At 37.2% G+C, this 18,487-nt stretch overlaps 3 protein-coding genes across 4 annotated transcripts in view; 2 read left to right on the top strand and 1 right to left on the bottom strand.

Moving 5' to 3' along the window:
- Window positions 1–18,487, top strand: part of LOC113663951 (protein CFAP210-like) — a 169,818-nt gene that overhangs the window by 127,151 nt on the left and 24,180 nt on the right. The window lies entirely within an intron of this gene.
- On the bottom strand, window positions 249–11,361 carry LOC113653121 (nectin-3-like). The gene is made up of 8 exons (XM_027162579.2): window positions 11,250–11,361; window positions 5,208–5,549; window positions 2,994–3,299; window positions 2,718–2,826; window positions 2,130–2,278; window positions 1,618–1,729; window positions 1,473–1,521; window positions 249–1,383 (listed from the first exon to the last, which is right to left on the bottom strand). The coding sequence occupies exons 1-8, from the start codon at window positions 11,311–11,313 to the stop codon at window positions 1,306–1,308; spliced, it is 1,209 nt and encodes a 402-aa protein (XP_027018380.2). The 5' UTR covers window positions 11,314–11,361; the 3' UTR covers window positions 249–1,305.
- Window positions 9,280–18,487, top strand: part of LOC113653124 (pyridoxal kinase-like) — a 25,677-nt gene continuing 16,469 nt past the window's right edge. Inside the window, exon 1 of one of the 2 annotated variants that reach the window (XM_027162584.2) lies at window positions 9,280–9,337. In XM_027162584.2, the coding sequence (XP_027018385.1) occupies window position 9,337 (1 nt within the window). In that variant the 5' untranslated portion in view covers window positions 9,280–9,336. Of the gene's footprint in view, window positions 9,338–12,531; window positions 13,765–18,487 lie in introns of those variants that run through there. The other variant, XM_027162585.2, reaches the window with a different exon arrangement.

The raw sequence follows: 18,487 nt of genomic DNA, 5'->3' as shown, positions 1-18,487 counted from the left end.
CAACTTCTGGGGCACTGGTCATAATGCTGGATCAACACCTACAAACTGACAACTAAAATCATTTCTTTCTCTCTCTACTACTTTCTGCACATTATCCTTCTCACTGTCCTGTGTCTGTGAGGAATCGTTTGCTTTTGTTTCTACACCACCTTCTCTGGCCCTACTGCTGCCTCTTGCATCTACAACCTTCTCTTCCTGTGGTGTGAGTACCTCTACAAGCATGAATACAGGATTACAATTACACAGAGTCATGAAATACATGTCTGATGTTTATTTTACAACAGTATTTATTCTACCATCAGTTACAGTACATGATGTGCATAGTGTAAGAACACAGTAAAAGATGAAGTAATAACAAGCTTATTATATTTAAAGACAAACAATAGTATAATTTCTGCATAAAAATGTTTTAAGTTTGTTGGATACATAAACAATTTATTGTCTGAAATAAGACACTTCGTGGCTGACTGGGCTTACCTTCACTAACATTCTCATCACCTTGACCTGCAGTAAGAATGTTTGAAGGGCCTTGTTCACTTTCTGTGGCTGTTTCTGCAACAGGGTGTTATGTGCTTAATTTTTTTAATTAATTCATACTTTGCCAGTTTACAATTATATATACACCATTATTCATGTAAAATGTTGGACCACGTTCATAATGTTTTGATGCAAAAACACACAATGTGCAGACATTACAATCTGCATAATCACATTTAATCTCTAAAAATACGTCTCACACTTTCCGTGTTGCATCAGAATTTAGTAGTACGATAAGAACATTTATCACATGCTTGGAAACAAGTCGTGTCTTATGGAAATTGAGACAATTGTGCAGCAACTTAGCAAGCATTTATTTTAATGGCTAGCAATGACATTGTGCAGTGCTTTAGATCTCACCTGCTCTCTTTAGCAAAAAACTTGTGAGGAGTTGTTTTCCCTCATTTTGTTTTCTTTTTCTCTCCTCCCTCTCCTTTCTTTTAACCAATAAAATTATGTCCAGTCTGTGCATTGCTGCATGCACGCTCGAGGTGGGTGAGGTAGATTCGTGTCAAAACAACAGAGAATTAGAAGCAGCACATAAGCGCGACTGTCAAATAGATTGCGCAGATAATAAAATAATAACATTAATACAAATTATAAAATGATCGTCGAGGGCCCCTCACATGCCAGGGCCCTATGTACTCAGTCACCCCCCACTTACGATGCCCCTATATGATTGTTGTCCTGTTGATGACAGCAGATCAGTCAACAAACATAAAATGGACCATTAGGTGACAAATCCTGTGGGACCATTTGGTTTTCTCCTCACTTGAAGGAGGATAAGCCCCTCCACCACGCCAAGGTATGGTCCCAGTAGAGAGTTTTGTTACATGTATTAGTGCCCTTAAGAAAAAAAACATCTTCCATGTAATCACCAATATAGGTGAGCAAAAGAAGACCATAGAGATTGTAATAAAGGATTTCACACAGACCTCTGCCCGATCTGGAGATTCCGTACGCACAGGTTGACCGATATCACGCCTGAGTGAAAACAGAAAATAAACAACTCACTTTAACAACTCATTTAATGTTTATAATCTGCTCTCATTACTAGATTGGTAAAATGAGAAAACTCACCGCAGTATTTTATTAATACGCTGAAACAATTCAAATTTCCAAAAGAGAAAACAGCAAACCCCAGCAACGAGGGTCAGGATGAACAGAGTCCAACAGGTTTTAGATTCTGGAGCTGCAATGCCATTGAGAAAGTATTTTAGTTAGTTTGACACACTTCATAAAGATTTATATGACTTATCTCAAAAAAGAAACACTGGTGGTAACTTTATTATGTCACTGAGGCTAAAATCCTAATTTAACACTTATTTCTGAAGGTTAAATGTTTACACAGTGTAGAACATATTAAGTAGAAGTGACCATTTTTAGTTTCTTTTCACCCTGCACTCCAGTACATTTGACTTTAACTAGAATGTTAAGATTAAGTTGAATACATGTAGGATGATGACTTGTGATTCTATGTTAATATATTAAACTGTGTATCTATAAAATAAACCACATATGAAGTATGTCAACTATCTTGCAAATAAGAGCATTTATTCACTGTTCCAGTGAAGGACAAATAATATACATACTTGTTTTATCATACATGTATAAGTAACCAACAGCTTCCCCGTATTGGTTAGACGCCACACAATAGTAATGTCCGTTACTATCAGGGGTCAGCTGAACAATCAGACTGCTATTAACACCACTGGAAAGGGTCTCGTTCACTGGAAAAGATCTAAATGAAAATGTATTTGATACATAACAGTAAGTGTGATTGTATAAACAGCATACTACACAGATAAACATCATACTGATGGAAAAACTGGCTTCAAAATGCTTATTTTAAAAATCCTGTTTTTACTGATAACACTTATATGACTCAAGGCACTTATTAGGATATAAACTGTTCTATTCCTCAAAGGTGATCAAATGTACATTATTAAAGCAATGTTAATGCTACTAGGCTATGTACTGAAGACACACTTCATACAAAATATCAGCAGACTGACTGTTCAGCTGACCCCTTTTCTTCTCATGGCAACTCAACTTTGTGCTGATGTCTGTTGTTAAGAGTACTATGAGCAGGTGCAGCATTATTCTAAATATAATGTGGTTTATGTACCTTACTGGGGCATTTTATGATTAACATACAAAAGAAGACTCAGCTCTGTTACCTGCCCCAGGTAAAGTTTGTAGGTTTTGGATTAGCGTCTGTGGCACACAGAAATTCACAGGTTTCCCCTTGATCACCTGCTGAACTAATATAAACCACCTGGGGAGGATCTGAGAGAAAAAGGAAAGAAACGTTAATACTTTACACAATGTACCATTCAGTAAAACAGAATTAGGTGTAATTTTTTTTTTTGTTAAATCTGACTACCCACATATTCCTTTTGTTTCAGTTAATGGTTATAAGCATCTGTATAAAAATAATGAACTTGTCCTCTTACAGTGAATATCCAATGTGTAACTCAGTTCCAGTTTCTGCTTTAGGCCAGGGTGTGTGACTACACACTGAACCTTCTTCTGGTTTAGATCTTTAGATGCAGTTCCAATCAGGTTGCTTTTAACAGTGTATCTATCTTCAGAGTCCACAGTGACAGTATTTTGTACTTTCACCGTGTTGTTTAAAGCACCCAGACTCCACAACACTTCTGCTGCAGGCTTTGCATTGGCTGCAGTGCAGGTCGCTAAAATCCCTTCAGTGTCCCCAGCAACAGCAGGAACATTAGTGCCCACAGTGACAACAGGAGGAACTGAAAACAAAACATGAACAAGAATTAAATAAATAAATAATGTTTAACAGATCTCTAAATTAATGTCTTTCAATGATACAGTATGTATGTCTGACCCTGATCACTCATGTGATTTAGAACAAGTTTTATTTATAGAACAGTGAAGACATTGTAGACTTGTTGTGATGGTAGGGTTTGACTTTAAAGCAGTGAACTGTTTCGGTCTGCAGTGTTGAAAAACACTAAAAACCCATGTACACTCAAGTACAAGTAATCAGATCTGTTTAGTTTACAACTGCATGCACTGTCAACAGCCTGATGTTTCATTTTCATATTTATCTAGCTTCAGCCATTTACATTTTTTTATGCAACAGTATTTTTAATTCTGTAATGGATTGTAGACCCAATACCTGGTTTTTCCCAAGAAAATTATTAGCTCCCATTTGAGTTTGTTGCCTCTGACGTTTTCTTCCACACAACATCTAATGGAGTATTTCTAGGCACAACCTTACTCATCAGGAATATAAATATTCATCTGGATTTTTAAAGATGCTTTGAGGAAGTATCTATTGTTGAAAGCAATATACGGGGGGGATAGCAATATACCCCCCCAACTGCTCCCCGGGCACCGCAGCATAAATGGCTGCCCACTGCTCCAGGTGTGTGTTCACTGCTGTGTGTGTGCACTTTGGATGGGTTAAATGCAGAGAACAAATTCTGAGTATGGGTCACCGTACTTAGCCGTATGTCACTTCACTTTCAAATAAAATTTATCACATGAGAATTTGAGATCCTCATGTGATACATGACCAGTGCTTATAAACAGAGTACACTGCATAATTAAATGTATTTACTCTACTTCATAGTACTGTTACTTAATTCATAAGCGATAAGAATTCAATATTCTAAAGTCTCAAAATGATGCATTTTTTATACTGCAAACATGAACAATGCTAAAAGATGGGAGGAACTTTGGTCATCAGGTTCCATTTTCAACTGAAACAAACTAAAAGCTCAGTATTCAGTAATCAAGACAGATCTGACCCACTGGTGTCCTGCCACATACTGTAGTCTCACTGTTGTGCTAAAAAAAAAAAAAGCTCTCTGCATTTAACCCATCTAAAGGGCACACACACAGCAGTGAAAACACACACACACACACACACACACACACACACACACACACACACACACACACACACACACACACACACACACACACACACACACATCCAGAGCAGTGGGCAGCCATTTATGCTGCGGCGCCCGGGGAGCAGTTGGGGGGTTTGGTGCCTTGTTCATGGGCACCTCAGTCGTGGCCGGCCCGAGACTCGAACACATAACCTTTGGGTTACGAATCAGACTCTTTAACCATTAGGCCACGACTGCCCTACAATTTAAATGGTGTTAAATGGTTTCTAAGACCTGACTGAGTCTCTGTATCCAGGCCAGATTCACAAAGAGCTTGTTCTTTTTTGCACAATGCAACATATTAACTAAATTCATTTAATTGGTTTGCAGTTTGAGATGCATTTTATTGAAGTTAATGGACATGCAATGGACACAGTCATGAGTTTATAAAGCATTTCTATACATTGTATAATGTATACCTTTTTTATACCCCTTGGCCTCTGTGAAACATATTATCCAGAGTACCATATGCAATGTATTTTATGGCTGTGTGGACCTCTCCAGTTTGGTTTCTTACACAAGGGTGTTGTCGGTTAAATTGATTCACAAGAATAAGTCTGTACAAAAATGAGGAAAAGTCCTCTGTGTTGACCAATTGAACACCATGTATATGTGTGTGAATGTAGGTAAGTGGAGAAAAATAAACACATGCAAAATACAAAACTGAACAGTATACTATAATTGTTATTTCCTTAACATTTTGATTGGGTTTATCAGAACATCTACAAAGAATCTTACCTTGTACTCTGAGATGAATTTCTGTTTTATATTGTCCACTTGGAAATACGCTGAAGATGCAGGTGTAGTTTCCTTCATCTAAAAGAGTAACATTACTTAGAAGAATTGAGCCGTCCAGTACTGCGGAGTTTCCTGCAAATTTTACTCGGCCCCCAAGTCCGTTTATATGTTCTTCTTTGCCACTGGAAGTGATAACCAGAAAATCTGTATTTGTCGGCTTTTTCTTTGTGTGTCTTTGCCACCTAATAGTTGTTAGAGGCTCTGTTGTCTCGATCGCTTCACAGAATAACTGTGCATCATCTCCTGCTGTCACAGTCACATGCCAACCAATGACCTTTATGGCTGTGTTAAAAAAAGAAGGAGAATATTTTAATAATGAAATATGTTCACATCATGAGAATGAGCAAATTGTTGCTTTCCTCCAGAGAGCTAATTGTGTGTTGTGCACCTCTACTGGGCTAAGAACCAACCAGAATTCAGAAGAAGGCTGACTGGTTAGTGGAGTTTTAGCAAAGAACTCAGCAATATCTCAAGAGTAATGCAATTCAAGCATGGGCTGGGTCAATTAAGGACATTCAGAAACTTGTAAAAAAGCCATATCAGTATTATCTTTGCTGTGTGAATTGGCTGAGTGTCATGCTGGAAGGGGGGACACTTTATATTAGTGCCCATGGTTTTGTAGCGGAATGTCCATGAAGTTCATATACACTCACCAGTCACTTTATTAGACATTCATGTAGACACATTTATGCAGCTATCTAATTAGCCAATCATGTGGCAGCAGTGAAATGCAGACAAACACAAAAGTACATTCCAGCAGCTTCTGTTAACATTTACAATCATTATGGGGTGAAAAATGTGTGATCTCAGTGCTTTTTGGGAGTGACATGACTTATTACTGAACACGCTGGCTGGAGTATTTCTACAACTGCTCATCTCCCAGGATTTTCACACACAACAGTCTCTAAACATTACTTAGAATGGTGTAAACAAACAAACAAACAAACAAACATCTAGTGAGCAGCCGTTTTGCAGATACAACAGTAACTCAGATAAACAGAGCTGTGTTAAGGAGAAACATCTCAGACTGCACAAAATGTCAAACCTTGTGACAGATGAGATACAACAGCAGAAAACCAGGACAGGTTTCACTGAAGAGTCAAGAACAGAAAGCTGAGGCTGCAGTTGGCATGGAGTCTCTAAAACTGGACTAAAGACTTGAAAACAGTCTGATGATTTTTAATTTCAAATGAAGCACATCTTTAGTAGGATAACAGTATAGTATAACCTATATACCTATAGTAGGGTCAGAATTTTTTGTATCAATATATATATACACATACATACATATTATATATATATATATATATATACACATACATACATACATACATATATACATACATACATTATAATATAATTTATTATACATTATATGTATATAAAATACAATAACTTCACCATAATACACTGTACTTTCACCAGCTCACACAATGATTTTTCATTTAAAAAAGTACATGTATTACAGTTAAGTTATTGACCGTTTTTAAAGTATTCGCTTTTCGGGTTTTGCACTTTGCACACGGTCCCTTGGAATCTGTCTCTCAGGTGTTCGCACAGAGACTTATGTATTTTGTACAACGCAGAGGAAAGCTGATTTTGTGGAAAATTGGGTTGTAGCTGCCTCTCTACATTACTACTATATAAAAAAGAGGTGTTATTTGTGTAATAAGAGCGTTTAGCTCAAGATTTATTGACTCGGGAAACTCCAATCTGTGAATATGCGGCTAACTTTACTTAAGTCGCAATACACAACATAGAGTATAATGTTTGTTGATGCGTATAACAGGAATTCTCTGCATCCATGATCGCTTTCCAACGGCCCCATTCTTATCATACTGGATACAGTTTTAAATGTTTCTTGGCGGTGTGTTTGTGCTGCCGCGGTCTTTTTCATTTCGCAGTGCGCAACAATCTCTCCCACTCGACAGCATGCCTCCGTTTAAGGTGCTGCAGTAATTTAGTAGTACTGCTACCTAAACACACTTTGCAGCGGGTGTTGTGTGTTCTGCCTCTGACACCGCAAAACAGAACCAATTCCATATAACAGATGACACTGTGCCTTTCTTGGGAGCGAGTTCTTCCCTGCTCGCTGCCATGTTTTTGTGTATCTATGGCAAACGTTCTCTGTGGGGGCTGAGCCCATTCGAAACTACGGGAGCCCAGAGGGGAGCATCAGTGGATGTTAAAGAGAAAACCGATTTTCATTCAAACAAATCGATGTAAACTACACATTCGAGTTAATCGATAAAATCGATTTATCACCCAGCCCTACTATATAACAAAACAATTTAGTCTATTCAGTAAAAAACAATCCAGCTAGAGAGTTTCACACTTTTGGGCAGATTGTTTCAACCACTACAATTATACTTTTGTTTAACAGATAAAGAAGGAGCTCCTACCTTTAATGCTGGAAAAAAAACAAACAGCAGACAAAAACATGTTAACCTGGTACGGATCGTTTGTGGTGAGAAAACGGTCCGAGATCGAACAGACCTAACTGCAAAAAGTATTGCGCATTTTGGACTAAACCAGCTGCCGTAGTGGGTCGTTGGCAATATTTTCGAAAGATGAGCATGTCACAGTTTCGCAAAAGTAATGCTCGCCGCCTCCTGAAGTGTCTTGCGATGCGTCTTCGCCGTTTGCAGTGCATTAAAATGATATTTTCAAGCCGCATCCGCGCACCATTCTGAAAATTAAGACTTTGCATAGAATGCTGTATACAAGCGATGTAGTAGATTACAACCACGAACATAATTGCAGCGTGCAGTCGTCTCTCCATGGTGTACTGTATGCTGAATTTTCCTTTTTGTTTACTTCCGGAGTTTCATTGAAATTTCCCGCACGTTTATTCTGACCAATCGAGAAGCAGTTTAGGAAATACGCTCAAAGACATGTGGACAATGAGTGATGTGGATGTTATCACATGACTGCATGTGGGATTCTTTCGGACAGTTCGATGATAACAGTTCCTGTTACCTGTCGCCCCCCCATTTTCATGATTTTCGCCTAGATGACATACCCACATAAAAAGTGGTACAGCTCCCATATACTTTGACACACAGAGGTGAGCTTGGTCTCATTGGAAAGAAGAGAGTCTCTAGTTTCCGACACAAGTGTCAGCTTGATTCTAAGCCTTACTGACACAGAGTTATAGAGGCTAGAATGGAGGGTGTTTATTTCCGTCTGAGTTGTTTACCTGATAAACTGATTACATACATTGCTGTATTTAATGCTGGTTGGTAAACAACAACTGAGGGCCATAGCCACATGTCTTGGCTTTCACCAAAAAAAAAATGAAGTCAAAAGACTCAAAAATGGATTTTATATGAATATTTTTCTATGGACATGTCCGTCTGTTCAGGTTTTTCTTGTTTATTTTTTTTACTGTATAACTTTGTATAAAAGGACTGCATGCTTAGTTCAAAAGTCCTATAACAAAGAGAACCCCTCTGCCTATAACTCTGTTTTGAAAAAATGCCTGTAAACTGACACCCTGAGGTGTGAGAGTGTGAAACGTTCGAGAATTGCGCAATAAAGCTGAAAAAAATTAATATGCGCACGCTTATTGCACAGCCCGAACTCACCAGATGTATCATGTTGCATCTCGTTGGAATCGTCTCCTTATTGGCTAAAGAGCTATGATGCTCGCGAAACATCAAATCGCTACTGGACGGAGCAAATGTCAGTCAAAGGGAGGGTCACCCACATAGCATGGAGAGACCTCATTGGCTTCTTAGCTGCCTATCTCGGCCGCACAGGCACTGGTTGGCTCATGCGAGGGCTTGTTTGATTCGTCAGATCCTCGACTACAAATCTGACGCGTTTTGAAATTTTGGTATGTGTCCAATGAGACGTAGGAGTCCAACAAAGGGCGGAAGTGAAGCTTCGTGTTCAGTTTCCGGTCAAACACATAATTCTTGTGAAGCGAGCAAAGCGTTTTGGATTAAAAGGATTACATTTTCAAGTTTTTTGGACTCTCGGGGATTTTTACAAGCATTTGTTTTGGAAAATACATTAACATTAGTGACAATGTGAAGAAAGGGAAATTTAAAGACCAGCGTTTAAAAGTGAGTAAACAGATCGAACTAGCGCCACCTAGTTCAATTTTCTATCAAATGTTTAAATTACTATAAATCATATTATGCTGTGTGTGTGCGCTTAATAAAATCCTGAGAGTCTAAGCTTTCAAACAATATATAATTTAACCGTGTATTTAGAGGATTTAATGCTTAAAAGTTACAATGAAGTTACAATGAATTTGATGCATTTTCGCCTCCTAGCGGTCGTGGCTCGGTACCGAGACGTAGGCCTCTAACAGGTTTAATGAACCAGTTCAAAAATCCAGTTCACCAGTTATTTTACGTCCTGACGTAATGACGTCATTCACAATGACGTAATGACGCAAATTCCATTATCCCGCTGCCGGCAGATATTAATACAATCAATTTAACACAATAGAAAAGTTCTTTGTAATCATAACTTTAGTTGAATACGTTTCTTACATTTAAGTTTTGCAACTAAAACACGCAGTACAGGCATTTATGTGCAAACGTGGATGTTTTACGTGTCTTAAAGATATAAAGTTAATAAACTAATCTTCATCAATTTATAAAAAGCGGCATATAAAAATACAGACTAACCTGCACAATAGTCAATAGTAAAATTAACTGACATATATTGAGTGACATATATTGATTTTTTTTATAAAAATGTTTAATAGCCTATAACTAGTTACTATGCATATCCCAATATGTATAATTTGCTATGAAGGTTCACGCATGCGCAGCATCAACAGTATGTCGGACGCGTCCGAAACAGTTCCCAGTTCAGTGTACTGATGATTCGCTGTACTAGTTCATCGGTTCTCGGACGCGTCCGAAAGAAACAGTTCTCAGTTCATTGTACTGGTGATTCGCTGTATCGGTTCAGTTATTCAAGCATGCGCAGTATTAACAGCTCGCGCTCACAGTACTCTCAGCACAACATGTCAGTTCAGTGTACAGGAGTTACATATACTCCGGGATATTAGTTTATTTAGAGTCGGACCGACTTTCAGGCATGACTGAAAGTGAGTAACTTTAGTAACTTGTGGATCAGCGCTGATTCAAGACGCGAACTGTTTAGAACGAATCAGTCCGATTTGGTGAACCGGTTCATCCAGTTCACTAAAAAGAACTGGTTCAAAAGAACGATTCGTTCACGAACTGGCCATCACTAGTGTATTGTGAAAAGGAACCAAAACTGCTAAAAAGCTACAATGTATAATTTTTTGCTTTTGGTCCGGATCAAATGAACCGAACTATAGGTGTGAAAGCACCCTAGTTTCTGATCCCTGATTTTAAGTGCAGGGGTCGGCATCCCTCTGCTGCGGCTCCCTGTAGATTTGGAAGTTAAATATTGAATTTAAATTTAACTATTTATTTAGTTAGTTAAAAAAAAAGTCATTCTTAATTCTGAGATCATGATGCTCTTGTAACATTAAAATAAACAGTGGTTAATTCAAAATATGCGTCATAACTGCCGACTTGCGAAACCCGACACACAAGCAGACGCATTTTTGGTTTGTTGCAGCCGGCAAGTAATATATCATAAATTTAATATAAAAAGTAATATATAAATAAATTTTAATGTCATGCAGGGCGTTCAAGTGTCACACATTGAGAGTGACAGTCACTCAGTTCGGTCTTTTCTCACGCCACACATCGTATTTCTCACGCAGAAAAACCTTTTGACTATTTATCATATATTTAATAAGCAGCACAACTGTATAAAACACATTTAGTTTTTTTTAAATATCATTTTGGGTTTTTTTTGGTAAGAACTATAAATAAATACTGAGATAATGGACAGCCTTGATGGGTTTCTATATTAATATCTAATCTACATGGAAAACAAAGATCTGCTATTTTAGCTCGTTTTGAGATTTTTTCAACCCATACAATTATACTTTTGTTTAACAGATAAAGAAGGAGCCCATACCTTTAATGCTGGCAAAAAACAAAAGCGGCAGACAAAAACATGGTAAATAAATCCGGAACATCATAACACACCATTTAATTGTCTTGTTTCTTTGCCCAACACACTTGTTCTTCTTTTGATTTGTTTTGATGGTGCATTTTCCGCCACCTACTGGACTGGAGTGTGGAGCGCGTAATGGTTTGGAAGAAAGAAATAAACAAAGAAATAAATAAAGAAATAAATAAAATAAAAATAAAAATTAATAATACTACTGTATGTTATCTTTTTCGCTGTCTGATATGACTAGTTTATCTTTATATACTAAAACAGGAATGCTGCTATTTCTTTGTTTTCCTCCCATTTTCCTTATCATACTCCAAACTTCATTTATTTCAATATCTTCCCCAATATTGCTGCAAAATTACCTCCAATAATTTCTCTTAGATGTCCGTATTACTCTTCTCACTATGGCCTGTGTTTTTTTTATACTGAATAAATTCATTATAATTGAATGATTTTCTAACTTTCTTAAACGCTTTATTCCTTTTCCTAATTGGCTCACTACACTCCTCATTCCACCGTGGGACGGCTTTCTTCCTGATACCAGCCTTCTTCTTACCTATTACCTCTATACTTTGAAGAACTTCACATATCTTAAAATTTAAATCCTCTACATCGTCCATATACTTACTAATTTCTGACATTCTGTTACTGCACACCTCTTTAAATTTGTCCCAGTTGGCTGATTTAAATTTCCACCTCGGCATTCTTTCCGTCACAATTTGTGCGACATCTAAACCGATCGTACTGTTGACAGGGAAATGATTACTCCCAACTTTAATACTTTCCAATCACATTTTCTTGCTAAACATTCAGAGACTAGAGTTAAGTCTAATATTGCATATTTTCCTTGTGACAAATCAACTCTTGTATAGCTACCATCATTGATGCACACTAATCCTCCCCAATCGAGCATGTCTTCCACAATCAGTCCATTACTATCTGTGTTTGTACTCCCCATAATGTGCTGTGGGCATTAAAATCACCACACCACACTACTTTATTACTTCCTTTTCCTCCAATATTTTCTAGCTTATCCTTACTTAACCTGTCACATGGATTGTAAAAGTTAATTATTCTAATACTATATACACCTTCCCATATTTCCACCACTACAACCTATTGCTCCCCATTTACCTCAACTTTTCTATACCCAATATCTTGTTTAATAAATGTTGCTACCCCACCACCATTTCCTTTGTTTCTATCTTTTCTGATTGAAATGTAACCATGAATTAAAAAATTAATTGAGGTTTCAGCCATGTTTCTTGAACACATATGATGTCCGGACTATTTTCTTGATTTGTGATGAATTTTTTGAATTCTTGACCATTGGCAATTAAACTTCTTGCATTCCATTGCATTATTGTTAACACCATTATGTACCACCACATGTTTGACTGTTTTCTGTCGGAATGATTACTGTTTGTGACTTAAGCTTTTCATTTATCATATCTACTGTAACTTCTTCTAACTCCAAGTACTTTTCTGCAGCTCTAATAATGATTTTAATTCTCTCTGTCCTGCTTTCAGTTTGGGTGGAACAATTCACCACTTCTGCTATGAATGCTACGAATGAGACTTTATCAACAATCTCTTCATTCTCTTTACTTTGCTCTTTCACCACTGTCTTTTGTTGTGGTACTGTTGTCCTTCTTTCAATTACTTTGGGTACTTTGGGAACATATGGCCTGACATTGTAGCTCATAAAGCCTAAATATACTCTCTCAGGCAATTTGTTCTCATCAAAGTTTAACATTACTGAGAGGCTGTCAGTCTTCTCATTATTTCTAAGGCACTTGAGCGCCTGACATCATTTACTGTTGCCCCAGATATATTCCTTAAGATTTTCTCAGCTGAAACATCAGTTGGGATCCCTGTTATCACACCTCTAACCCGAGTCTTCTCTTCTGGGATTGAGCATACTACTTTTTGTCCAAGTAGTGATTTTAGTCGCAGGGCCGTTTTTTGTTGTTTATCATCTGTACAGAACAATATCAGTTTGCCATCCCTCAGTGTCTTTATACTTTCAACTGTTCCTAATTTTTCTTTAAGTGCTTTTGTTAATTTCAATGGGTTTATGACATTTACGGACTTGGTAGCAAACTTCAGCAAAACTTTATACTCCTCTTTCCTCCTTCTTGTCTGGTAAATTCCCTTTTCACTTTCCGTTTCTGAGATTTGTTCCCAATTTTTCTTTCTTTTCCGATTTTCTACCAATTTCCATTCATTACTTGCATTACCTCCACTATCCTCATCAGCCAATTCTTCCTCCATTTCCTATGAATCTATGCTACTTCCTACCATCAGTGCTCCAGTCACAATCCAGCTGTCGCCCTCCGCCTGTTCCGGGTCCTCCAGCCAGGAACACCCGTCAGTGCGTCATGTTCTTCTTCTTCATTGGATTTATTGGCGGGTCGCATACTTTACGGTGCATACCGCCACCACCTGTGCTGGAAGTGATTTCAGTCTAGAAGTATGTCAAAAGATGCCTATATTCTATTTCTAAGACCACTATGCTTCATGAATTTTAAAACTAGCCTTATAATTTTTCCGGATCCAGGCTTTATGTTTAATAGGCTATTGATTGTAAATACTTTGCAACCTATTCCCTGTAGTTCTCTTATTAACTCATTCCTTTCCAGATCATACTTGGGGCAGAAAAACCAGCACATGTTCAACTGTTTCCTTTATTGGCATAATTCACATAGTACCGTACCATGTTTCCCTATAATGTAAAGTGTAAAATTGAGTTTAGTGTGTCCCATCCTTAGTCTTGATAAAATAACCTATCCTCTCTACTTAAATTTAGTATCATATTCCTTTGTCTTACGGTTTTATGTATATAATATAAATGCCTTCCCGTTTTACACTCATTCCAATTCATTTGCCATTTCTGGTTACAAGCTTCTTTAATGATACTTTTCCCTTCCATCTTACTTAATGCAACAGCGATATTGGGGAAGTTCAGTCTAAGTGATTCCTTTGCCATTCTATCCGATCTTTAATTTCCTGGTATATCTGCGTGAGCTGGTACCCACAAAAATTTAATTATTATTCCAATTTGCCTTAGTGTATACAAAATATTCAATATTTCTACATAAATATCAGGTTTAACTGTTTGATATGTTAGTAGGCTTATAAGTGATGCCATAGAATCTGAACAAATCACAACTTTGTTTGGCATCACCTATTCCACCCAACTAAGTGCCATCTGAATTGCCACCAGTTCAGCAGTATATACTGAGGTCCCATTAGTTAATCTCCGATATTTTCTTATTTTAAATTCAGGATAAAATGCTGATCAAGTATGACCTATCTCTGGGTTTCTTGATCCATCTGTGTAAATTGGAAAAAAATGAAAAATAGACTGTTCTAATATATTCAATTGTATAGTTCTTAATATCAATATTTCCTTTTTTAACACTCTCATGAATTAATAAATCAACTTCGGTTGTCTAAAAATCCACGGGCTATTGGGGAAATAGTTGCTGTTAATGAAAATTATATGTTATCTAGGGACATTCCTGAAGCCCACTCCTTTGCTTTCCAAGCAAAACCATTTCCTGTTAAGTTTATAGTCTCCCAACTCCCCTCAATAATTGCCTTAGTATAATGTTCATGTTTATGCCCTTGTAAACTGATCCAGTAAGCGACAGCTAATGTTTGGCGTCTTAATTCTAATGAGTACTCTCCTGTTTCCACTTGCAATGCTGAGATTGGAGTTGTTTTAATTGCTCCTGTAATACATCTCAATGCTTTTTTTTGTTTGTCAGTTCCCCATTCCTCTCCTACTATACATCTCATTAAGTTCAGTAATTTGCTGCATTTCCGTTCAATATATTTGACATGAATTTTCCATGTTAATTTGGAGTCATACCATAAACCTAAATATTTAAAATTTGATACCCTTTCTAGTGGCTGTTTATACAAATAAAGTTTATTTTTTTTGCAATCCTCTTTTTAGTAAAAAACTAACAACACGTTTTGGATATAGAAAATCTGAATCCCCATTCCAATGAACAATTCTCTACAATCTCAATTGCTTCTTACTATATATTTCACGTTTCTTCCCCTCTTACACATTGCTCCATCATCTGCATATAAAGCTGTTTTAATTCCTGGATGAATTCCTTCGAATACATCATTAATCATTATGTTAAATAATAGAGGACTAATGGAACTTCCCTGTGGTGTTCCATTTTCAACCTCCACCATCTCAGAAATTGTATCTCCTACCTTGACTTGTATTGATCGTCCGAATAAGAAACTTAACACGCAATCCTAAAATCTTCCTTCAATTCCCATTCTTTGGAACTTTAACAGCAATCCTTCTCTCCACATCATATCATTTGCTTTTTCGATGTCAAAGTATACTGCCACTAACACCTCTTTCATTGCTAGCGCATTTTAAACATCAGTTTCTAATCTAATTAGTGCATCTAGGGTGGATCTACCCGGTCGAAAGCCATACTGATGAGGAGCCATTAATCCTTTGCTTTACAATAAATAATATTGGAAACGATAAATAATATTGGAAACATTTAACGATTATTAATAATTTTTTCCTTTACTTTACAGAGGTTAGACGTCATAGCTATCAGCCTATAATTTCCTGGTTTGTGAATCGGAATTTCCATTGCTTGTTTCCATGATAGCCGTAAATGTCCTTCCCTCCAAATTTTGTTAAACAGACCTATTATTACTTTAAGTATTATGTCATCCATCTGCTTAATCATAATATAGCAGATTCTGTCTTTCCCAGGAGCAGTACTTCTAACCCTCATTAAAACTCTTAAGTTCCCATAAATTAAAGGCAGCATCCAAAGCTAGTCGTTTTTTTATTATAAATATCTCGATTTTGCTTAATTATTTCTTCTCTCCTTCACTTATAGTTTATTCCTAGGTTATCTGAGCTGTGTGCCTTTTGAAAGGTGGATATTAACATTTTGGCTTTATCTTCTTGCGTCACTGCTGTTTTCCCTTCATCTACTAGTACTGGTACTGTATATTCTGAGTTCAGTAAATCCCAACCATTTTTTTGAGGACACCCCATACCTCTCATATTTGGGTTTCCCTTCCTATTGTGGAGCAGAATTATTGCCAATACTTCCTTTTAGCTTGCTTTATTATCTTCCTTGCCTGAGCCAGTTTCTTCTGATAACCAATTAAAAGGTTTTCTTAAGCTCTCTAAAAGCCTTATTTCTTTATCAGCTTTAGTGCATTCATCATTTTGGAACAATTTTCAATCTTATTTTACCTTCTGCTTTGGGAATGGATTCTTCAGCTGCATTTATGATAATTGTGGCTAATCGATCAGAGCACAAATCTATATCATCATCTAAGCTATCACCATTCCATCAATACATAACCTATTAAATTTATCCCAATCGGCTTTATCAATATGTTATATGCAATACTTGATATAGTAATTATAACTTGCAAACTTGCAAAAGATCTACCATGAACATAATAACATCAGTGGATGTGTATCAGTGTATCAGTGAATATCAGTGGACCAGAAGTAGTAGTGTGCAGTATTGGAGCATGTCGGGTATCTGGAGATGCCATCGTTTCATATGGATTTTCTGTCACTCTGACTCTGTAAAAAGAACCGGCGAGGTGGCGTCCCGCCCTCCTCTGACTCTGATTGGCCGTGATTCACGGCCCGTAACAGTAAAACAAACCAATCAAACCAACGATGGCAACGAGTATTACCCAATCAGGGGCAGAATAGGACGCGTCTCCACACAATGCGGGTGGGGTGATTTGCATGGGATGCTGTATAATGTAGACCTATGTAAAATACGGGACAAATCAAAGTTTCTTACACTAGGGTGTTGTACGTCAAATCGATTCACAAGAATAAGTCTGTACAACAATGAGGAAAAGTCCTCTGTGTTGACCAATTGAACACCATGTACGTGTGTGTGAATGTAGGTAAGTGGAGAAAAATAAACACATGCAAAATACAAAACTGTACAGTATACTATAATTGTTATATCCTAAACATTTTTGATTGGGTTTATCAGAACATCTACAAAGAATCTTACCTTGTACTGTGAGACGAATTTCTGTTTCATTTCGTCCACTTGGAAATACGCTGAAGATGCAGGTGTAGATTCCTTCATCTAAAAGAGTAACATTACTTAGAAGAATTGAGCCGTCCAGTCCTGCCAAGTTTCCTGTAAATTTTACTCAGTCCCTCAGTCCATTTATATGTTCTTCTTTGCCACTGGAAGTGATAACCAGAAAATCTGTATCTGTCTGCTTTTTCTTTGTTTGTCTTTGCCACCAAATAGATGTTAGAGTCTCTGTTGTCTCGATCGCTTCACAGAATAACTGTGCATCATCTCCTGCTGTCACAGTCACATCCCGACCAATGACCTTTATGGCTGTGTTAAAAAAAGAAGGACAATATTTTAATAATAAAATATGTTCACATCATATGAGTGAGCAAATTGTTGCTTTCCTCCAGAGAGCTAATTGTGTGTTGTGCACCTCTACTGGGCTAAGAACCAACCAGAATTCAGAAGAAGGCTGCCTGGTTAGTGGAGTTTTAGCAAAGGACTCAGCAATATCTCAAGATTAATGCAATTCAAGCATGGGCTGGGTCAATTAAGGACATTCAGAAACTTGTAAAAAAAAAAAAAAAAAAAAAAAGCCATATCAGTATTATCTTTGCTGTGTGAATTGGCTGAGTGTCATGCTGAAGGGGGGGGCACTTTATATTAGTGCCCATGGTTTTGTAGCGGAATGTCCATGAAGTTCATATACACTCACCAGTCACTTTATTAGACATTCATGTAGACACATTTATGCAGCTATCTAATTAGCCAATCGTGTGGCAGCAGTAAAATGCAGACAAACACACATACATAACAGCAGCTTCTGTTAACATTTACAATCATTATGGGGTGAAAAATGTGTGATCTCAGTGCTTTTTGGGGGTGACATGATTTATTACCGAACACGCTGGCTGGAGTATTTTTACAACTGCTCATCTCCCAGGATTTTCACACACAACAGTCTATAAACATTACTTAGAATGGTGCAAATAAATAAATAAATAAATAAATAAATAAATAAATAAATAAATAAATAAAATCTAGTGAGCAGCAGTTTTGCAGATACAACAGTTACTCAGATAAACAGAGCTGTGTTAAGGAGAAACATCTCAGACTGCACAAAACGTCAAA

This window comes from Tachysurus fulvidraco, chromosome 6 (genome assembly GCF_022655615.1).
Source record: "Tachysurus fulvidraco isolate hzauxx_2018 chromosome 6, HZAU_PFXX_2.0, whole genome shotgun sequence".
Classification (NCBI taxonomy): Eukaryota; Metazoa; Chordata; class Actinopteri; order Siluriformes; family Bagridae; genus Tachysurus; species Tachysurus fulvidraco.
Note: the sequence above shows the minus strand (reverse complement) of the source record. Positions and strands in the feature narration are given on the sequence as shown.